Here is a 23990-nt window from a genome sequence, read left to right as displayed (position 1 = left end):
TGCCAAGGCCAAGTGAGCCAGGACTGCCGAAAGGTTTTCCAAATTACTAAGAAAATAAGACCAAGATCTACACACTTTCATCAATTTTTATATTATTCTGTGTGTGTACATGTGTATAAAATCAACATGTAGGGCTTCTCTGGTGGCGCAGTGATTGAGAGTCCGCCTGCCGATGCAGGGGATATGGGTTCGTGCCCTGGTCTGGGAAGATCCCACATGCCGCAGAGAGGCTAGGCCCGTGAGCCATGGCCGCTGAGCCTGCGCGTCCAGAGCCTGTGCTCCGCAGCGGGAGAGGCCACAACAGTGAGGGGCCTGCGTACAGCAAAAAAAAAAAAAAAGAAAAAAATCAACATGTAAAATCTATTCAAATTGGCTTACATTTGAGAGTGCTGCGGTTTTTTGTTTTTGTTTTTTTCATTTCAGGCCGAGGGAATATACAGTTTGAAGCAAGCACTAGGTGTGTACTGATTTTTTTTTTTAAACAAGTATCAAATGTTGCAGATAGTTCCTATTGATTCTACATCATTGCTTTCATTGATTTTCTTCAACACTTAGCTTATTACAAGGGATTTCCAATTAAATTTTAATTTAATTTTTCTAATTAAAATATATTAGCTCCCTGACCCCACTGCCAGCCTAGGGTATCTTTCCTAATGCTTGCTTGCTGAGTTGCAGTTGAGTCACACCTGCCGTTTTGAAACCTCCCGTAAATGCCTTTGCTTCTGGCTGTTTTCTGGAACTTTCCTCTGTGGACCTCCAATTCTACTCCTATTTTCACCTGACTGCGCTGCCTCCCACTTTGCATGTTAACTGGTTCAGCTTCCCTCATTCCACCTGGAACTCTCCTGATCCTCATTCTTCCTCTCTTCATTCCTCACTGTCTGGAGGAAGATACACTCACACTTCTTTCAGGGTTCAGTTCTCACTGGTGCTCCTTACCCCATCTATTCCTGCCCACTTAGAAACTCTCCATCTCTGATTCCTCTCCCCCTCCAAGGCACTCAGGACGTACCCAATAAATGCCTGTTGAATAAACCCATAGCCTGTGATCCAGTTTAGGTACAGCCTGCTTAGTTTTTTAGGCTCATTTGGCCTGTTCCTAATAGAGACAGCCCAGGCCCTAAAACAAAGAGATGATAGTGATGGCAAGGGGTGAGGGCTCTGGTGGACAGCTGAATCTCCCTCCTCTCTGTACCCACTCCCTTAAGGAGTACCTTATCACAGCATTTAATGTGCTGTATTATAATTTTATGATGTGTTTAAGTTTTCCTCCCCATTAGACCATGAATTTCCTCTAGGTCATAGAGGTTGTCTTATTAGTTTTAGCTTCCCACGGGCCTCATATTATACAAGGGCCTGGCACTCATGTAAGTGGTCAGTAAATATTCAGTGAATAAAAAATTTAAAAACTGGTTGAATAATCACATCAGGCTAGCAGACCACTCTGCAAGCAGAGCTAGGAGGTGATGAGGTTTAGCTCAGGGCACATCTTATTCATCTCAGACCTCCAGTGCCTAGCAAGTGCTTATTTGTTGAGCACTTGAAACAGCTTTTGAGACAATGAAAGGGGATTCCATCTCCTCACCTCAGATTTGCAGCCAGTTAGGTGTTAACTGTATAATCCAGCAGGTGGTATCCCTTGAACATTCCTTTGCTGAATGTCACCAGAGAGCTGGGGCAATTCTATACCACAGGTAGAGGAGGAGGAGGAAGCAGGTCCATAAGGCTTTAGCTGGGGATAATCTGGTGTGAGCCAGCACCACTTCAACTAGTACAGAACGAGTGTAGTGAGGTCATGTATATTTCTGTAAAGCAAAGGCAATGAAGGGAATTTGCACCCTGGGTTGAAAATATGGAAAGAGCTACCAATAGCAAGGAAGTCTCAGTCCCTAGCACATGTCAGATTAAAGGTAGGATCCGATGGGAGAGTGGGGCATGAAAGCAATGGGATGATACCAGCTGTTTAGAAGCTGAGGAAGACATTGCTAGATTCTCAGCCCTTCCTTAATTATATGAGTAAGAAGAAAGGTATAAAATCAACTTCCTGCTATTCATTTGCATAGATCCAGTTAGGCCAGAATTAAAATGAAGGGCAAATGTTTCACATTGCGAAGTAACTTCCTCTTTGGAAGAGCTGTCCTCTTAAGGAAATGGTTGTAGGCTAAGAGCATTGCCAGAATGTCCCTGCTTTGGAATAAAGACATTGGATGGTGGCACTGTATTTCTTGCTCTATCCATGGTTTATTGACTTCATCTCCTCCCAGAGCTTTCCTTGGAAAGGTTAGGAGCACTTGATCAGGGGTTTCCTCACAAGATTTCAGCTCTAACTTCTTTGTGTGTCAGTTTTCTGGTAGGCAGAATTGGGCGTGGGATCAAAAAGAAAAACAAATGTGGAGGCATTTTTTATATTTTGTATTTTAATGACATAATAGATTATGTGTTTATGGGGCTTGAATGTGCTGTTTTGGTTGTCATCTTTTCTTTCCTTGACTATTTAAAGATAATCTTTTCCAAAAGATTATGCTTTTACCACTGCCCATAATCAAAGTATTGGGAATTTAGTGTTTGACTTTGGTTTTAGATTATCATGTGATTAGTTTGGTGCGACATGTAGTATGTCTTCAGGTATACACTTTATTTGGAAAAGGGCTCTGAAAGGAATTTTAGTTCAAAATACATTTCTTGAGCACCTATAAACTACAAATTCCTTGTCATTAAGAAAACATACAATGTAGGAGACTTCCGGGTAAGATGGCGGAAGAGTAAGACGCGGAGATCACCTTCCTCCCCACAGATACACCAGAAATACAGCTACACGTGGAACAACTCCTACAGAACACCTACTGAACGCTGGCAGAAGACCCCAGACCTCCCAAAAGGCAAGAAACTCCCCACATACCTGGGTAGGGCAAAGCGGAGAGACTCCCGCACAGAGGAGTGGTGCCGAGCGGCACTCACCAGCCCGAGAGGATTGTCTGCTCCCCCGCCGGGGCGGGCAGTGCTGGAGCTGAGGCTCGGGCTTCGGTCAGAGCGCAGGGAGAGGACTGGGGCTGGCGGCGAGAACTCAGCCTGAAGGGGGCTAATGTGCCACAGCTAGCCGGGAGGGAATCCGGGAAAACTCTGGAGCTGCCGAAGAGGCAGGAGACTTTTTCTTCCCTCTTGGTTTCCTGGTGCGCGAGGAGAGGGGATTAAGAGCGCCGCGTAAAGGAGCTCCAGAGACGGGCGCGAGTCGCGGCTGAAAGCGTGGAGCCCAGAGACGGGCGTGGGACGCTGGGGCTGCTGCTGCCGCCGCCAAGAAGCCTGTGTGCGAGCGCAGGTCACTGTCCACACCGCCCTTCCGGGAGCCTGTGCAGCCTGCCACTGCCGGGGTCCCGGGATCCAGGGGCGGCTTCCCTGAGAGAACGCACAGCGCGCCTCGGGCTGGTGCAACGTCACGCCGACCTCTGCCGCTGCAGGCTCGCCCCGCACTCCGTGCCCCTCCCTCCCGCCCGGCCTGAGTGAGCCAGAGCCCCCGAAGAGGCTGCTCCTTTAACCCTGTCCTGTCTGAGCGAAGAACAGACGCCCTCCAGCGACCTACACGCAGAGGCGGGGCCAAATCCAAAGCTGAGACCCAGGAGCTGTGAGAACAAAGAAGAGAAAGGGAAACCTCTCCCAGCAGCCTCAGAAGCAGCGGATTAAAGCTCCACAATCAACTTGATGTACCCTGCATCTGTGGAATACATGAATAGACAACAAATCATCCCAAATTGAGGAGCCAGGAGTCAGTGCTGTGCCTCTGAGGTGGGAGAGCCAACTTCAGGACACTGGTCCACAAGAGACCTCCCAGCTCCACACAATATCAAACGGCGAAAATCTTCCAGAGATCTCCATCTCAACAGCAGCACCTAGCTTCACTCAACGACCAGCAAGCTATAGTGCTGGACACCCTATGCCAAACAACTAGCAAGACAGGAACACAACGCCACCCATTAGCAGAGAGGTGGCCTAAAATCATAAAAAGTCCGCAGACACCCCAAAACACACCACCAGACGTGGACCTGCCCACCAGAAAGACAAGATCCAGCCTCATCCACCAGAACACAGGCAGTAGTCCCCTCCACCAAGAAGCCTACACAACCCACTAAACCAACCTTAGCCACTGGGGACAGACACCAAAAACAACGGGAACTACGAACCTGCAGCCTGCAAAAAGGAGACCGAAACACAGTAACATAAGCAAAATGAGAAGACAGAAAAACACACAGCAGGAGAAGGAGCAAGATAAAAACCCACCAGACCTAACAAATGAAGAGGTAATAGGCAGTCTACCTGAAAAAGAATTCAGAATAATGATGGTAAAGATGATCCAAAATCTTGGAAATAGAATAGACAAAATGCAAGAAACAGTTAACAAGGACCTAGAAGAACTAAAGATGAATCAAGCATCGATTAAAAACACAATAAATGAAATAAAAAATACTCTAGATGGGATCAATAGCAGAATAACTGAGGCAGAAGAACGGATAAGTGAGGTGGAAGATAAAATAGTGGAAATAACTGCTGCAGAGCAAAATAAAGAAAAAAGAATGAAAAGAACAGAGGACAGTCTCAGAGACCTCTGGGACAACATTAAACGCACCAACATTCGAATTATAGGGGTTCCAGAAGAAGAAGAGAAAAAGAAAGGGACTGAGAAAATATTTGAAGAGATTATAGTTGAAAACTTCCCTAATATGGGAAAGGAAATAGTTAATCAAGTCCAGGAGGCACAGAGTCCCATACAGAATAAATCCAAGGAGAAATACACCAAGACACATATTAATCAAACTGTCAAAAATTAAACACAAAGAAATCATATTAAAAGCAGCAAGGCAAAAACAACAAATAACACACAAGGGAATCCCCATCAGGATAACAGCTGATCTCTCAGCAGAAACTCTACAAGCCAGAAGGGAGTGGCAGGACATAATTAAAGTGATGAAGGAGAAAAACCTGCAACCAAGATTACTCTACCCAGCAAGGATCTCATTCAGATTTGATGGAGAAATTAAAACGTTTACAGACAAGCAAAAGCTGAGAGAGTTCAGCACCACCAAACCAGCTTTACAACAAATGCTAAAGGAACTTCTCTAGGCAAGAAACACAACAGAAGGAAAAGAACTACAATAACGAACCCAAAACAATTAAGAAAATGGGAATAGGAACATACATATCTATAATTACCTTAAATGTAAATGGACTAAATGCTCCCACCAAAAGACACAGACTGGCTGAATGGATACAAAAACAAGACCCATATATATGCTGTCTACAAGAGACCCACTTCAGACCTAGAGACACATACAGACTGAAAGTAAGGGGATGGAAAAAGATATTCCATGCAAATGGAAACCAAAAGAAAGCTGGAGTAGCAATTCTCATATCAGACAAAATAGACTTTAAAATAAAGACTACTAGAAGAGACAAAGAAGGACACTACATAATGATCAAGGGATCAATCCAAGAAGAAGATATAACAATTGTAAATATTTATGCACCAAACATAGGAGCACCTCAATACATAAGGGAAATATTAACAGCCATAAAAGGAGAAATCGACAGTAACACAATCATAGTAGGGGACTTTAACACCCCACTTTCACCAATGGACAGGTCATCCAAAATGAAAATAAATAAGGAAACACAAGCTTTAAATGATACATTAAACACGATGGACTTAATTGATATTTATAGGACATTCCATCCAAAAACAACAGAATACACATTTTTCTCAAGTGCTCATGGAACATTCTCCAGGATAGATCATATCTTGGGTCACAAATCAAGCCTTGGTAAATTTAAGAAAATTGAAATTGTATCAAGTATCTTTTCCGACCACAATGCTATGAGACTAGATATCAATTACAGGAAAAGAGCTGTAAAACATACAAACACATGGAGGCTAAACAATACACTACTTAATAATGAAGTGATCACTGAAGAAATCAAAGAGGAAATTAAAAAATACCTAGAAACAAATGACAATGGAGACACGACGACCCAAAACCTATGGGATGCAGCAAAAGCAGTTCTAAGAGGGAAGATTATGGCAATACAATCCCACTTTAAGAAACAGGAAACATCTCGAATAAACAACCTAACCTTGCACCTAAAGCAATTAGAGAAAGAAGAACAAAAACATCCCAAAGTTAGCAGAAGGAAAGAAATCATAAAAATCAGATCAGAAATAAATGAAAAAGAAATGAAGGAAACGATAGCAAAGATCAATAAAACTAACAGCTGGTTCTTTGAGAAGATAAACAAAATTGATAAACCATTAGCCAGACTCATCAAGAAAAAAAGGGAGAAGACTCAAATCAATAGAATTAGAAATGAAAAAAGAGAAGTAACAACTGACACTGCAGAAATACAAAAGATCATGAGAGATTACTATAAGCAACTCTATGCCAATAAAATGGACAACCTGGAAGAAATGGACAAATTCTTAGAAATGCACAACCTGCCAAGACTGAATCAGGAAGAAATAGAAAATATGAACAGACCAATCACAAGCACTGAAATTGAAACTGTGATCAAAAATCTTCCAACAAACAAAAGCCCAGGACCAGATGGCTTCACAGGCGAATTCTATCAAGCATTTAGAGAAGAGCTAACACCTATCCTTCTCAAACTCTTCCAAAATATAGCAGAGGGAGGAACACTCCCAAACTCATTCTACGAGGCCACCATCACCTTGATACCAAAACCAGACAAGGATGTCACAAAGAAAGAAAACTACAGGCCAATATCACTGATGAACATAGATGCAAAAATCCTCAACAAAATACTAGCAAACAGAATCCAACAGTACATTAAAAGGATCATACACCATGATCAAGTGGGGTTTATTCCAGGAATGCAAGGATTCTTCAATATACGCAAATCAATCAACGTGATACACCATATTAACAAACTGAAGGAGAAAAACCATATGATCATCTCAATAGATGCAGAGAAAGCTTTTGACAAAATTCAACACCCATTTATGATAAAAACCCTGCAGAAAGTAGGCATAGACGGAACTTTCCTCAACATAATAAAGGCCATATATGACAAACCCACAGCCAGCATCGTCCTCAATGGTGAAAAATTGAAACCATTTCCACTAAGATCAGGAACAAGACAAGGTTGCCCACTCTCACCACTCTTATTCAACATAGTTTTGGAAGTTTTAGCCACAGCAATCAGAGAAGAAAAGGAAATAAAAGGAATCCAAATGGGAAAAGAAGAAGTAAAGCTGTCACTGTTTGCAGATGACATGATACTATACATAGAGAATCCTAAAGATGCTACCAGAAAACTACTAGAGCTAATCAATGAATTTGGTAAAGTTGCAGGATACAAAATTAATGCACAGAAATCTCTGGCATTCCTATATACTAATGATGAAAAATCTGAAAGTGAAATCAAGGAAACACTCCCATTTACCATTGCAACAAAAAGAATAAAATATCTAGGAATAAACCTACCTAAGGAGACAAAAGACCTGTATGCAGAAAATTATAAGACACTGATGAAAGAAATTAAAGATGATACAAATAGATGGAGAGATGTACCATGTTCTTGGATTGGAAGAATCAAAATTGTGAAAATGACTCTACTACCCAAAGCAATCTACAGATTCAATGCAATCCCTATCAAACTACCAATGGCATTTTTCACAGAGCTAGAACAAAAAATTTCACAATTTGTATGGAAACACAAAAGACCCCGAATAGCCAAAGCAATCTTGAGAACGAAAAATGGAGCTGGAGGAATCAGGCTCCCTGACTTCAGACTATACTACAAAGCTACAGTAATCAAGACAGTATGGTACTGGAACAAAAACAGAAAGATAGATCAATGGAACAGGATAGAAAGCCCAGAGATAAACCCACAGACATATGGTCACCTTATCTCTGATAAAGGAGGCGGGAATGTACAGTGGAGAAAGGACAGTCTCTTCAATAAGTGGTGCTGGGAAAACTGGACAGGGACATGTAAAAGTATGAGATTAGAGCACTCCCTAACACCATACACAAAAATAAGCTCAAAATGGATTAAAGACCTAAATGTAAGGCCAGACACTATCAAACTCCTAGAGGAAAACATAGGCAGAACACTCTATGACATAAATCACAGCAAGATCCTTTTGGACCCACCTCCTAAAGAAATGGAAATAAAGACAAAAATAAACACATGGGACCTAATGAAACTTCAAAGCTTTTGCACAGCAAAGGAAACCATAAACAAGGTCAAAAGACAACCCTCAGAATGGGAGAAAATATTTGCAAATGAAGCAACTGACAAAGGATTAATCTCCAAAATTTATAAGCAGCTCATGCAGCTCAATAGCAAAAAAACAAACAACCCAATCCAAAAATGGGCAGAAGACCTAAATAGATATTTCTCCACAGAAGATATACAGACAGCCAACAAACACATGAAAGGATGCTCAACATCTTTACTCATTAGAGAAATGCAAATCAAAACTACAATGAGATATCATCTCACACCAGTCAGAATGGCCATCATCAAAAAATCTAGAAACAATAAATGCTGGAGAGGGTGTGGAGAAAAGGGAACACTCTTGCACTGCTGGTGGGAATGTGAATTGGTACAGCCACTATGGAGAACGGTATGGAGGTTCCTTAAAAAACTACAAATAGAACTACCATATGACCCAGCAATCCCACTACTGGGCATATACCCTGAGAAAACCATAATTCAAAAAGAGACATGTACCAAAATGTTCATAGCAGCCCTATTTACAATAGCCCAGAAATGGAAACAACCTAAGTGTCCATCATCGGATGAATGGGTAAAGAAGATGTGGCACATATATACAATGGAATATTACTCAGCCATAAAAAGAAATGAAATTGAGCTATTTGTAATGAGGTGGATGGACCTAGAGTCTGTCATACAGAGTGAAGTAAGTCGGAAAGAGAAAGACAAATACTGTATGCTGACACATATATATGGAATTTAAGAAAAAAAAATGTCATCAAGAACCTAGGAGTAAGACAGGAATAAAGACACAGACCTACTAGAGCATGGACTTGAGGATATGGGGAGGGGGAAGGGTAAGCTGTGACAAAGTGAAAGAGCGCCATGGACATATATACACTACCAAACATAAGGTAGATAGCTAGTGGGAAGCAGCCGCATAGCACAGGGAGATCAGCTCGGTTCTTTGTGACTGCCTGGAGGGGTGGGATAGGGAGGGTGGGAGGCAGACGCAAAAGGGAGGGGATATGGGAACATATGTATATGTATAACTGATTAAATTTGTAAAAGAAAAAAAAAAAAAAAAAAAAGAAAACATACACAGACCACCCCCTACTCCAGCACAAGGCTAACTAGTATATGTTTCCTCTTCAGACTTCTAGAGCCTTGGATGCTAATGAGCAGGATATGACAAATTAATTTTTTATGACAAAATATGACAGGATATGACAAAATTTTCTTAATTATGTGGAAACTTTTTTAAAGAAATTTTCATAATTTCTTATGAAATTATGAAAATTAAGAAATTGAATTTCTTAACTCAATAAGAATTAATTAATTAAGAAATTGAATTTTTAGTACTGGTTAACAAATACTAATGGCAATGCCATTTAATAAGGCTGTTATTCTCAATTAGGGTGTGTATGTGTGTTATAAAATTGTATATTTGAAAAATGAAAAATTACCTATTTTCTTCTTAGTACAGACCAGGAAAAGTAAGCCTTGAGAAAAATTGTGGCTGGTGAGAGTTCATGAAATATAGTTCCTAAATTTTCTTTGCATGATAAGACCTGTTCCTTTATGTAGCAAAATCTCTGTGAGATATAAAATATTTGTCTTGTTTTCCTATGGAGACGTAATTGGCTTGTGAAAAATGTTTTTAAGAAAAGATAAACAATATTTTCATCTCTTAAATAATTGGCTTTATCCCCTGATACTGTCTCTGATCAAGTCATATCTTAGCTTCCCACTTAATAGTGACTCTTCAGATTATCAAGGACTATTAGAACATTGGACTTATCCACCTTGTATCATAAAATATGTTTTGTTCTTGAGATGTTTAACTCCTTTTTCATGTTCCAAGAATCCCTTGAAGAGACCTTTAAAAGACCCTTTGCTTGAGGACAGAAGGGCCAACATTGGTACAATTTACAAATTTGCAGACATGAGCCAGTTGATAAAGTTATAACTCCTCCTTTACCCAAAACATAAAGATGTGGATTATCCAGGTGCTTTCTTTTCTTCCTTCTGTCTCTGTCCAGCTAATTCAAGGTCATCAGACTCAAAGGCATGAGGTGAACAGAGGAATAGCTGACATTTAGTTACTGGTATCCTAGTCTAGGCTTGGTTGTAGACTGTATCCATATATGTTTATGTGTGTCTGTGTGTATCTGTTTGTGTGCACACATGCATGCACACACCTTCAATGCTAGGAAAGCAGGCTGCTTTCAGGAGACAGAAAGACAACATGGGAGTAACTGTTAGGTCGATGTGAGCTTTCGTGACTTTTTCACTAGTTAAGTTCACAAAAACCAGTCAGCTCTTCAAAAGATTGGCTGATACCTCAAAAAAACTGAGAGTTACATTGTAAATGTAGTATAGGACACTGAAAATACCAAATCCTGGTGAGGATATGGAGCAACAGGAACTCTCATTGCTGACAAGAATGCAAACTAGTACAGACAGTTTGGCAGATTCTCACAAAGCTAAAGATAATCTTACCAGATGGTCCAGCAATCATACTCCTTGGTATTTACCTAAATGACTTGCAAACTGTAGTACATCCATACAATGGGATATTATTCAGCAATAAAAGAAAATGAGCTATCAAGCCATAAAAAGACATGGAGGAAACTTAAATGCATATTGCTAAATGAAATAAGCCAACCTGAAAAGGTTACATACTGTATGATTTCAAATATGACATTCTGGAAAAGAGAAACTATAGAGATAATAAAAAGATCAGTAGTTATCAGGGGTTAAGGGTAGGGGATGGGAAATGAGTAAGTGGAGCACAGGAGATTTTTAGAGTAGTGAAACTATTCTGTATGATATAATGGTGGATGCATGACATTATGTATCTATCAAAACCCGTACAACATCATTAATCATTAGAGAAATGCAAATCAAAACTACAATGAGGTATCACCTCACACCGATCAGAATGGCCATCATCAAAAAATCTACAAACAATAAATGCTGGAGAGGGTGTGGAGAAAAGGCAACCCTCTTGCACTGTTGGTGGGAATGCAAACTGATACAGCCACTATGGAGAACAGTATGGAGGTTCCTTAAAAAACTAAAAATAGAACTACCATATGACCCAGCAATCTCACTACTGGGCATATACCTTGAGAAAACAGTAATTCAAAAAGAGTCATGTACCACAATGTTCTTTGCAGCACTATTTACAATAGCCAGGACATGGAAGCAACCTAGGTGTCCACTGGCAGATGAATGGATAAAGAAGATGTGACAGATATATACATTGGACTATTACTCAGCCATAAAAAGAAACAAAATTGAGTTATTTGTAGTGAGGTGGATGGACCTAGAGTCTGTCATACAGAGTGAAGTAAGTGAGAAAGAGAAAAACAAATACCGTATGCTAACACATATATATGGAATCTAAAAAAAAAAAAAAAAGGTTCCGATGAACCTAGGGGCAGGACAGGAATACAGACGCAGACGTAGAGAATGGACATGAGGACACGGGGAGGGTGAAGGGTAAGCTGGGATGAAGTGAGAGAGAGGCATGGACATATGTACACTACCAATGTAAAATAGATGGCTAGTGGGAAGCAGCCGCACAGCACAGGGAGATCAGCGCAGTGCTTTGTGACCACCTAGAGGGGTGGGAGAGGGAAGGTGGGAGGGAGACGCAAGAGGGAGAGGGTATGGGGATATATGTATATGTATAGCTGATTCACTTTGTTATACAGCAGAAATTAATACAACATTGTAAAGCAATTATACTCCAGTAAAGATGTTTAAAAAATAAAATAATATTTAAAAATAAAATAAATAAATAACTCACACATGGTAGTATAGTAGAGGCTGTTGAGACCTCATCCAGATCCTTTTTATCAGTCAGTTTCGATCTTCAGCTGACCAGAGTCATCCAGCCAAGAAATGCCTAAGAGCTTATGGCCTCCCTCAAGGGCAGCTTGGCTGGCTGGTACGAAAGCCAGCCCTTCTACCTCGAGATGGGACACTTGTGGTGCCATCCATATTCCAGCATTTCTCAGGGGATCAGCCAGATGCTGGACCTTGGCTGAACCCTCGTCTGCACCTGGCTTCTTCCTTGCTCTGTCTTCTGCCCTCATTGCCTTTCACATTTCAACTGAAAGCCCTTTCTCCTTAACTCGCTTGTACAATCTGCTTCTGGGAAACCTGACCTAAGACAGTTAGTACCCAGAGAGGTCCTAGAAAGGATGGGATTCTGGTGTTGGGTCACTTGCTGGCAGTGAGGACCCCATTGCTAGTGGTAGGTGGAATGTTGGAAGTGCTGGTACCTGGCCTATGTAGCAGTTCAATTGCTAAGACCTTCCCTGGTGGTGACCTGGGATCAGATACAGGCAGACAGGGATGCACCAGCTGGTGCAATGTCTCTAGCATTTGAGAGGTTTAGGGAAAATATTAACTATCAGGAACATGGAACTGGGTGGTTATTGTTAAGCACCACTGATGCATTGAAGAGAGTGAAGTGACAGCCTCAGATTAATCGCCAACTTAAAGCACAGTGTGAGAACCAGAGGGCCTCCTTTCCAGTGTTCAGCCCCTCATTGCCTACAGCAGAGGGCAGTACTTGAGAAAAGGATGAATTCTCAGCCTAGGCAAGTCTGCTGCCTTATTATTTTGGGCCCCTAGTGCCAATAGGTGAAGCAGGCAAGTCAGGCCCTGACAGGGAAGATATAGGACCCTAAAACTGGAGGATATCTGGGTACATGCCCTTGTTCCCCTGGGCTGGCAGAAGTGGCCCACTCCCCTTTGTTGAAAGATTGGCCCTTCTCCTCCCCGCAAGAGTATGCAGAAATCTCAGATGAGACATACAATAAGTCCCCTACATACAAACAATCAAGTTGCAAACTTTCAAAGATGCAAAAGTGCGTTTGCGTGTCCAATCACGTTAGTTCGTGTGTCTGGCGTACATTGTCACGTGCGTGCATCCTCTACAAGTGGTTGTGCTTTTGTGTATTTTACTGTACAGTACTGTATACAGTACAGTAGTATAGTATCTTTATTTCTAGCCTAGGATGTCTGGAAGCAAGTGTAAAAGCAGCAGTGATGTAGTTGGTACTGCTAAGAAGCGCCAAGCGGTAACGATGGAGACAAAAGTGAAAGTAATTGAGAGAGTGGAGCGACAAGAGGAGGAAGAAGTAACTGAAGAACCGAAGAGATTCACGACGCAGGAAATGGCAAGGGGATTTTCTTTATCTGTTAGTTTTTGAGGCAAAGGGCCCGAATGTAGAATGGTACACGAAGGTTGCGGCAGCCGTTCAGAATGCAATCCAGTGATACCGTGTCATCTATGACGAGAAAAAAAGAGCTACTACCCAGACATCACTGGACCTGTTCTTTTAAGAGGGTAGATAGAATTGAATCCAGCAAGGAACCAGACCCTGTGCCATCAACGTCAGGTGTGAGTGAAACTGCAGCTTGCCCTCCATCTCCTATCGCTGACGATCCTTCAGCTCTACCATCTCCCACCTCCTCTCCCCTCTCCAGTCAGTAGCTCTTTTTGCCTGCTCACTCAGTGCCAGCCCCTGTATGCCAGCTGTTGTGCTGTACTACTGTACTTTCAAGGTACTGTACTGTGAGATTTAAAATGTTTTCTTTATTTTTTGTGTTTGTTTTTTATGTATTATTTGTGTGAAAAGTATTATAAACCTATTACAGTACAGTACTATATAGCCGACTGTGTTAGTTGCGTACCTAGGCTAACTTTGTTGGACTTACGAACAAATTGGACTTATGAACGTACTCTCAGAATGAAACTCGTTCGTATGTAGGGGACTTACTGTACAAGACAATGCTTGCCCTCCTCAGGATACATCCCCACCCCCTTCCCAATCCCCTTCTAGAACAATAACCAGCATCAAATTACAACATAATCTGACTGGGGAAGAGGCACATAGACCTATGGACATGAGCTCAAAATGTAAAGATCTTTGTGCTACACTTTAATGCCCCCCAGAGAACATCCATTGCAGAGAAGTTACCAAAGAACCAAGCTGACTAGATGACTGGGCCAGGAGGTGTCAGCCAGCTTCTTCCTTGGCAACCCAGTATGTGCACAATGGGCTCATAAATGGAGAAGCTTTGGCAACAGAATGGGAGGCTGTGCACGGGCCTAGCAGCATGGGCTCCCTGTCGTCAAGACCAATCTAGATACTGCCACTGTTGACTGTCCAACCTGCCAGCACAGAGATCCATGCGGAGCCCTCAGTTGGATACTATTCCTTGAAGAGAATAGTTGATTTCATCAGATCCTCCAAGCTGGAAAGTACAGTGATTCACCCTGTACGGGATTGACACATGTGCCTTTCCTGCCTTCAGTGCCTCAGTCTGCAACACTGTCCAAGGATAGAACATTGTTTTGACTGGGGGACTCACTCTGTGGCAAAAGAGGAACAGCCATGGGCGTATGACTACAGGACCAACCCACTGGTCCTACCACATATTCAGAAGCTGCCAACCTGATAGAGCCATGGAATAGCCTCTTGAAGGCAAGGGTGAGCAGCAGTTTGGACCTGAGACTGAGGGGTTGGGGTGCTAACCTTAGGATGCAGTATATACCTTAAACCAATGGCCACTTTATGGCACCAGGACCCCAGTAAGCAGAAAATATGAATCTGGGAGCCAAAAGGTTGAAAGAGTTGTGACCTTATTCATTATCACACTACTAGTGACCCACATAGGGAATCTGTCCTCCCATTCCTGCAACTTCAGCCTCAGTGGGTCTGGAGGTCTTGGTTCCCAAGGGGGACATTTCCACCAGTGGACATAGTAAGTGTCCTACTTAAATCTATGTCTGCCACCTGCTGCTGCAGTTGCACTTAGGTTGTACCTTTAAGTCATCATCTCCCTCCCACTCATTCTATATCCCCCTCCCCCTCATCTGGCACTTCTGCTGGTGGCATGCATAGTGGGTGTCCCAGACTCTTGTCTAGCTATTGTTCTTTTGCTTGCCCATTCACAGTTACAGCGGGGCAGGGGAGTACTGGGAGACGTCCCAGTGGATCACCAGATGCGTTCTTCTCTGCCTCTATTAGGTAGCAGCCTGACCGCCTCATGATCATCAGGATCAGTGACTTCCTCAGGCGTGACAACTGTTTCCTTTGCCTGGGGGGCTTTATATTTTAGTCTTATGGAAAAATTCTCATTAAATCTCTGATGAAATGGGCAAGGCTTTGGCTAAAACCAGCTAGACACATCAGAGGGCAGCTGGTTGCTGGGCTAGGTGATCGTTTCCCAATTGTGAAGTTTCTTTGACCCCAGCTCCTAGCAGCCCTGAAAGTCTAAGATGGCAAGCTCAGACTGCTCTAGAAGCTGGCAGGGACTTTGACAACAAAAAATTCACTAAAAAAAAAAAAAAAAGTGCTGTGAGAATATGTGGAATCTGAAAGCAATTAATTGAATGTTTAGGAGTGATTCCTTTCCTCTTGGCCAGAGACAGGTATGCAAAGGAAATGGACACTTCAAATATAGACCAGCCTGGACATCCAAGTTTACACTCTGGGGCACCAAGCAAAAGATCCTAATCCAGCCTAGTACCTGTGGAAGCATCCTGGAGATCTCACCTGTCGTGAGCTCTGGAGAGCTACTGGGATGAATTAGGTAGAACGTGAGCCCACTGGCTGACTCCTAGAAGGCAGAGAAAGAACTCAGCAGCATAGCACACAGTTAAGGGCCAAAGCGCTGAGGGCTTACAGACTTCAGCTCCATCTCTCTGGATGAATTACTTAACTTCTTTGTGCTTAAATTCTTTTCATCAATTATTTTACAAAATGGAAGCAATACTGTATAGTCTCGCTGTGAGAATTAGATGAAGTTCTTAGGCTGGTGCCTAGATTGCTGCTAGCATATTAAATAGCAACTAGTTAGCCATGTCTGTTCCTCCAGGGAAGGGAAGGAAAGCCCCGGGGGCTTAACGCATTACTTCTCCATTCCCCCAACCCCAGGTGAAAATGATGTACTTTAGTTCACATAATAGAGATAGTTCTTTTAAAGGAAAAGAGGAACAAAGGAAACTCTAGTTTGAAAGAAAATAGAAATAGTTTGCCCCTTTGAAATCTATGGGCTAAGAGCTGTCTCTGAACTATCAGGATCTACAGTTGTCCCTTTGTGCCACCTATTGGACATCAAGGGAAAATCCACAATTTTATCTTCAAAGTCTATAGTTTACCAGAAACATGTATTCTGAAGACGATAGTTTAAACTCACTAATGGGCTCACTTGTTAATAAATTTCATTTTTAAAATATATTTATTTATTTATTTATTTATTTATGGCTGTGCTTGGGACTTTGTTGCTGCACGCGCGGGCTTTCTCTAGTTGTGGTGGCTTCTCTTGTTGCAGAGCATGGGCTCTAGGCGTGTGGGCTTCAGTAGTTGTGGCACGTGGGCTCAGTAGTTGTGGCTCGTGGGCTCTAGAGCGCAGGCTCAATAGTCGTGGCGCACAGGCTTAGTTGTTCCGCGGCATGTGGGATCTTCCTGGACCAGGGCTCGAACCCGTGTCCCCTGCATTGGCAGGCAGGTTCTTAACCACTGCACCACCAGGGAAGTCCCTAAATTTCATTTTTTAAGCAAAAAAAGATCAGGATTTTAAACACTAGGTGCTAAATAAAACTAAATTCCCTAAATATTTTAGGATTTATGTGGTGTATGCTATGAAGATCATCCACTGAGGAAAAAGAGAATACACCCTGTCCTTATCAGCATGAATTTTCATGGCCCACCTTTCCTATTCTTCCTGTCCTTCTCCACCAACACTCTTTATGCTTATTCTCTACATGGACTGGGAGTGCCCCAGAGACTCAGGGTATACCTTCCCAACACACTGCTGGACCTGGGCTGGTACCAGGGTCATTCTGCTCATTTTCCAAGAATGCAACTATCACTTGAAATTTTGCTGTAATCAAATTAACTATTTGTCAAGGGTCTGTATGTTCAGTTTGCTTTTTCTGCTGTGTGTGTGTGTGCACATGCGTGTGTGCACTCTGCTTCCCGTTAAAGTCATCTTTTAATTTTATAATGTTTCTTCCCCCAGATGTTTATGAGGATGAAGAAAATGGCAGACAAATATCCCCAAAATGTGAGTAATAATAGCACACCTGGAGTTCCCAGAGCGGTTCTGAGACCTTCTCTTTAGTATTATCATAATTACTATTAACAATAATAATAATGAGTGTTATTTATCAAATTCCATTTTACTTTACAAACATTTTTGCTAATCATCGCATCAACACTGCAAAATAGGTATTATTATCCCCATTTTAGAAACAAGGAAACTGATGCTCAGAGAGGTTAAGTGGCTTACCCAAGATCACACAGCCAGTGAGTGAGAGACAAAGTCAAAACTGCACTCAGGTCTGACTGACTCCAAAGCCCCTGCTCCTACCCCAGGCAATGGGCCTCTCATTCACTCAGGTGCCTATGACCTGCCAGACCCAGAATCTGGGGTCCCCTCAGTGCCACCTCCATAAAACCTAAGACTTAGTACCTAAGACTTTTAGTACCACAGAGTCCATGGCCAATGAATCCAGGAGGCAGGGATTAAATATGGAAATGACAAAGATACAGCAAAAGACTGCTGTGAGCTGCACTTTCCTCCCCTGCACAACTGGGGGGCTTTGACTGAGGGACATTCTCCAAGGCTTGTGGGTTCTAAGAATTCTGGGTTTCTTCCAGGAGCCATGAGGGATACTGGGTGAACAGGGTGTTGTCTCTGCTGCCAAGAGCCCGGGGCCCATGGGGGAGACACATGAGGGCTCACCCAGGGCAGATGCAGTTTGCCTCGGAAGAAACTCTCCCTCGAAGGGTCCTGTGAGGAGACTGTGGGTGACCCTGCCGCCTCCCACAGCCCCTCTCCTCCTCTGTCTCCAGGATAGAATAGAACAGAATAAAAGAACAGAACAAACGAATAGACTAGAAAGAACAGAACAGAATAGATGAGGACATCATACACTGTAAGCGCAATATGGTTCCACAAACGTTGGTTTTAATTCTGTGAGTGTATTTCTGTGTGTACACTGCGTTGGGATGTAAACTTTGCCCTTCCCTGGGTCACACTCTAAGGAGTATGGAAAACCCTGCCCTAGACTAAACTGGAGGCCTGTGGGGCCCCAGGCGGCCCCTACCCTCACCTGTGGTACCAGGAGCCATGGAACCCATGTGCACCGCCGGTCCCCAGCAGGGAAGTGACGTCTGGGTCTTGACTGTGCTCGGAGGATTGGTCCTCTTGTCAGCCCAGGCAAATCCGTACCTGGAGGCAGGGGATGATGGCCTGGATGACCCTGAAATAATGCAGTCGACGCGTGGCCAAGTGTGCGAGGGCCCCTCTGTGCCAGCCCTTGCCCAGCTGAGGCCCCCGCACACTCCCCAGCCTGCAGGGTCCACAGGAGAGAGGGGAAAGCAGCCCCAGCACCAGGTCATCATTTCACTTACCTCGAGGAATGGCTGGACCTCGTCCTCACGTCTTTTAGTTCCCAGGTTGCCGCCCAGCCCCGCTACCACCCCGGGCTCCTCCCAGCGGGCGGCCCTGGGGCCGCTGGCACCGGGCATTGCCTGGGGCACTGAGGCCACGGCCCCTGCAGACGCAGCTCTTCTATCCACGCAGGGGCTGGTCAAGGGCACAACCGCTCCTGCTCTGTTCCTCCCTAAGAGCTTTCCAGCAAGACCGCCGTCCCTGAGTCCTCACTGTCTGCTCCTGGTCCAAGGGGACCCACACGGGATGGCCGCCCTAAAGAGGCGTCTCTGGGGGTTACTGCGGGTGCCCCGCAGTCACACCTGGAGGAGGGCGGTGGGAGGAGCCTCCCAGAGCCACTTTCTCCTCCGCGGTCCCTCCGCTCGCCCCACCACGTCCCAGGAGCAGGAGTTAAACCAGGCTTTGCCCCTGCGTCGTCCGGCGGCGTCTCTGGAGGCCTCCAGGAAGCGGCTGCCCGGCTGCTCCCCGTCGTGCTCGCACAGCCCTCACGGCCCTGCTCCGGGGAGGACCCCGGGCCCCGAACGCAGCTGGGGGGGCCTCTGAGCGGCAGGTCGGGAGCTCCCTCTTGCTGGATGCCTGCTCCCGCAGATACTTTGCCCCCCACCTCAACTGCAGGCTACTTCCGCTCCGCTCCTGCGCCCCCACAAGGCCCCTCCCCCCTGAATTCTCACCGGAACTGAAACTCTCCTGCGCTCAGATTCCTGCGGGATGGATGGACTCAGCTGACGCTCAACCCGGGGCTCCCTCAGATCAAGATCTTTCTGCAGATGCTCACCTCCCTTAGCTGACTTGGGAGCGTTGTGGGGACAGAGATCCCCTCTTTAGAGTAGGAATGTGTAGGGAATTCCCCAGCGGTCCAGTGGTTAGGACTCCGCACTCTCACTGCGAGGGCCTGGGTTCAATCTCTGGATTCAGTCTCTGGTCGGGGAACTAAGATCCCACAAGCTGATTGGCACGGCACCAAAAAAAAAAAAAAAAAAAAAAAAAGTAGAAATGTGTAGATTTCAACTGCAGTGTTTACAGGCCAAGGGAACTTAGCCCGGTGATTTTTCTCTCTCATTTCAGTTTCTCATCTGTAAAATGGGACTAAGGTCCTTACAGTTGTGTGAGGCTTAACTTTTGACAAATAACTGACATCCTAGCAGGCACAGAGCAGGGGCGGAATTTGGTGGGCGTTGCTGTTCCCCCCAGTGTCTTTAACAGCCCTGGCACGTGACAGGTGCACAGTGGTGTGGCTGACTGGTTAATTAATCAATTCATTGGCGAGAGAGGCACGATGTATTCATCCCTCTGATTTTCCCACGGGGAGAGCAGTGACTTTTGGCAGAGGCTGCCAAGGAAATGGGAAATGGGCAGTAATCAGGGGAGAGAAGGAGGTAAGGAAGAAAGGAGGGCGGGAAGGAGGGAAGGCAGGAAGGTCGTCAAGCACAAAAAGACAATGACTGTTTTCTTGGAGGACAAGGAGGTAGGACTGTGAACACCATGTGGACATGTCTTCTCACAGTTACAGAATTTTGAGCTGGAAAAGGGAACCTGGAGATCACAGCCCCCCTCCTCTCGGCCCAGGTGAAGCAGTGCAGTCCTGGGAGAGGAGGGAGAGATGGCGAGAATGGGTTCCTGGAGACCGGTGCTGCCCGTTCCGTCCTGCCATAGGCCACGTGGCCTGTCCTCTCACGCCCTCTCCCCCACGGCCGGCCAAATTCTTCCTTTTCTTTCCCCAAGGTTGCTCCAGCAGGGAGTTTATCTCCATGGAAAACTTTGACAGTTGTGAAGGTCCAGAAGATACGGAAAAGGAGAGCAGTGCTCTGAGTGTAAATTTCTTTCCTTCTTACCTCTTTCATATTTTCCCTCATTCCTGTTCATCAGCTTCTCCTGCCCCCTCTTCCTCTCCTCCTTCCCTCTCCCTCCTTTACATGATCCTCACCCATTAAGGACTCGGCCTAATCCAGGAAGCTGAGGTCACTGGATCTGCAAAGTGGCTCAGACCCCCAGCCCAGCAGGCCCCGCATCCCCGCCTCCCTAGCGTTCCCCTGGTTTCTGGACAAAATTAGGGTCTCTTGCTGAGGACCTGAGTGGCCCCATAGGAAAGCTGGGGCGGCCCCGCCCTGCCAGCGGGAATCACCGTGTGGACCGGACCCGCCCCCCACCCAACCGCAGCATTACACCCCTGTCCCTTCCCTTCTAGCTGTCGGGGGTTTGCCAGTTGGACGACAGTTATGAAACCTCCAAGTCTGTTCAGGAAACGGGAGAAAGCATCCAGGGAGAGAAAGGGCGGCGAAGAGGAGGACACGTGAGTGTGGAACGGAAAGAAAAGTAAGCGAACTTGTTAGCCCCTGCTCCTCTGAATTTCTTCTTGGAATTTCAGGGCCACAAACAAAACTGAGGAGAGCCCTGGGATGTCCGCTGGCTTGCTCGCCCCCAGTGGGGAGACTGGTTTTCGACCAGAGGCAGTGCGGGCGCGGGAAGGGGGCCTGAGGCCGCCCTCCGCAGAGAACTGACACTCATCCCAGACAACCCAGCCTCCCCAGCCGCCTGCATTCCCGGGAGCCGCTGCTGTGGATGCGGAGGCCAGCCCGCCCTTAAGCAGAAGCAGCAAAGGGGCCTTGGAGCCTGGGGATCCGCTGCCCTGCCCGGGGGCAACAGGACCATCTTGCCGGAGCCTAAGGAGCGGTCCCCGTCCGCCCGCGGAGTCCACCCCTCCCGGTGCAGCCCCGCTTGCGCAGGGACTTGGCGCAGAGCCCGTGGAGAACCTTGCGCCGTTAGAGGCACGCCTGCGCGAGCGCAGCCGGCTTGGTTGCGGACCCCGCGGAGAACCTCGAGCTGCTCGGCAGACGCGCCTTTTGGAGGTTAGCATAATCCAGTGTTGGAGAGCTGAGCGCAGGGTTTCTCAATGTCGGCACTTTTGACTTTGCGGGCTGGATACTTCTTTGTTGGTACTCCTTGTGCCTTGTAGGATGTTTGGGAGCATCTCTGGCCTCTACCCACTAGATGCCTGTAACACCCCCCACCCACTCACCCAAATTATGACAATCAAAAATGCCTTCAGACATTGCCAAATTTTGCTGGGGTGGGAGTGGGGAGCTAGGTTGAGAACCTCTGATCAGAGCTGCTCAGACTCCACATGGCAGCCCTGTGTTCGCCTCCCTTAATCCCCACAGGAATGTTAATGTGATACTTGTGTTACTTTGTTCTAGGATTGTTTCCTTTTAGCGAGGGCTGGTTACAGGTTAACTTCTTACGTTTAGACTCGTTAGTTTTTTAGCTTCAGTTATCTTCGGTTATTTATTTTTAGTTTTATTAGTTAATTTTCATTTGTTTTTAGTTTTCTAGTTATTTAATCTTATAGCTTAAAAGTTACCTGTTTCTAATTATTTTGTCTTTAAAGTTACTTAGTTTTTGAGTTGTTTATTTTCAGTTATGTATAGTTACTTTGTTTTAATAGTTGTGTATTTCCAAATTAGCTTTAGAATTATTCATTTTTAATTATCTGTCTTTACAATTGTTAATATCTGAGTTATTTATTTTCATGGTTATTCTATTTTTAGTTATTTATTATTTAGTTATTTAGTTATTTGTGAATTATTTATTTTTACAGTTACTTATTTGAATAGTAAAAACTCACTGGAAGTTTTTGAATTCCTTTATTTTCAGAATAAAATAGCTGTCGTTATTTTGGGGTTTTTCCCCTAGTTATTTGGTTTTAGAGTTACTTATATTCACAGTAATTTATTTTCACTTATTTTAGATTCTGTGTTATTTTTACATTCATTTATTATTTGGGTTTTTTATTTTTTAGTTATTTGGTTTTAAATTATTTTATTTTCAGTTGTTGCATTTTTGAACATTATATTTTGAGTTTTTTAGTTTCAGAATTTTTGAGCTATTTAGTTTCTGAGTTATTTTCAGAGTTACTTATTCTCAGTTATTTCTTTTCAGTTTTTTCTTTGTCATTCGATTTTTTGCTATTCACTATTTTTAGTTATTTTATTTTCAGGTTTATTTTCAGAATTATTTAGCATTACAATTATTTAGTTCATCAGTCAGGATCCAATCAAGAGAGACACTATACTAGTTATTTTAACAGAAAGGATTTACTATAAGGAAGTGCTATCCAGCTATTGGAGATTTTAATGGGAAAAAAAAGTGATAATGAGATATCATGAAGATTCTAACTATAAGAAGCAGCTACCAGCCCAAGGGCAGAGGGAACAAGGGAAGAGGTTGGGGGCCCCACATGGCTGAGGGTAGCCCTCTGGTGGGGGTGGGGTTGGCATTCCCCAGGTGCCCCCAGGAACTTGAAGGTGGGCCTGGGAACTGGATGCAGAACTCTGCTGCCAGCTGGTGCTAGAGGAAGGGGCGTGATGAGGCTCCTTATGGAAGTGTTGGGGAAATAGTAAACTGCAGCTTCTGGAACCGACTGGGGCTCTCAGGGTGAAGGCCAGTTGCTAGGGCAATGCTGAAGGGAGCCCAGGCACACAGGGAGGAGCAAAGCCCTCGCTGGCAAAGGAGGCGAATGGCCCCAACCACAAAGCAGAGAGCAGAGGGTGGGCAGGGAGCTGAGCGATCATGGCTAATAACCAGCACCCTGAGCTCTGGAGTTGTTCAGTTTTAGAGGTAGTTTTGGATTTAGTTGTTTTTGGAATTGTTAGGGTGCTTTGATTTTAACTTTTCACTGGATGAGGGATCTGGCTGAGTTTTCAGTCCCCTGATTCGTTCCTGGAATGGAGTGGGTCAGCAGGCACCTGGGGAGTGTCTCCCATGAGACTCAGGAACAATACTGTACAATTTAAGAAAACCAAAATAGTGTGTCCATAAAGGAGCCCTTTGACTGGGTGGCCAAAAAGGGAAGAGACTGAGGAATAGACCATCAGGGAGGGGCTCCTTGGCACGATTATCCAGCAGAGTGTTTGAAATTTTTCAGAAAGTTGAACTATGTGGTGGGTCCACGCTCTCATGCCCCCTTTCCTAACAACAAAGTATCTGTCTTATGGTAGAGTGTGTTTTAAATTGGTAGGATACAATATTTACTATTTGCACACAAAAATAAAGTTCTTCCCAAATCTATAGGAAATCTTACTTCCTTCTACCTGCATTATTTTCCAACCCACCTTGTTCCATTTTGACCATAAGAATATTTATTTATTTATTTATTTATTTATTTATTCTCTCCTTTCATTCAACACCTATTTCCTGAGCACACCCATCCTAAGGAAGGTGCCAGCATCGGGAGAGACCAAGGAGGTATGAAGATGAGTGAGAGGTTCCTCAGTCCAGTT

The 23990-nt window shown here is 44.4% G+C and overlaps 1 protein-coding gene across 1 annotated transcript in view; it reads left to right on the top strand.

Moving 5' to 3' along the window:
- The window catches only part of MCF2L2 (MCF.2 cell line derived transforming sequence-like 2), a 242370-nt gene extending 221129 nt beyond the window's left edge, over positions 1-21241 (top strand). Inside the window, 5 exon segments of the mRNA XM_060099191.1 lie at positions 17278-17322; positions 20437-20525; positions 20900-20980; positions 20982-21004; positions 21080-21241. Of these exon segments, the coding sequence (XP_059955174.1) occupies positions 17278-17322; positions 20437-20525; positions 20900-20980; positions 20982-21004; positions 21080-21212 (371 nt within the window). The 3' untranslated portion in view covers positions 21213-21241.
- The last annotated feature ends 2749 nt before the right edge of the window (positions 21242-23990 follow it).

Source organism: Mesoplodon densirostris, chromosome 5 (assembly GCF_025265405.1).
Source record: "Mesoplodon densirostris isolate mMesDen1 chromosome 5, mMesDen1 primary haplotype, whole genome shotgun sequence".
Lineage (NCBI taxonomy): Eukaryota > Metazoa > Chordata > Mammalia > Artiodactyla > Ziphiidae > Mesoplodon > Mesoplodon densirostris.
The sequence above is the reverse complement of the archived record's forward strand: the minus strand, read 5'-3'. Positions and strand labels throughout refer to the sequence as shown.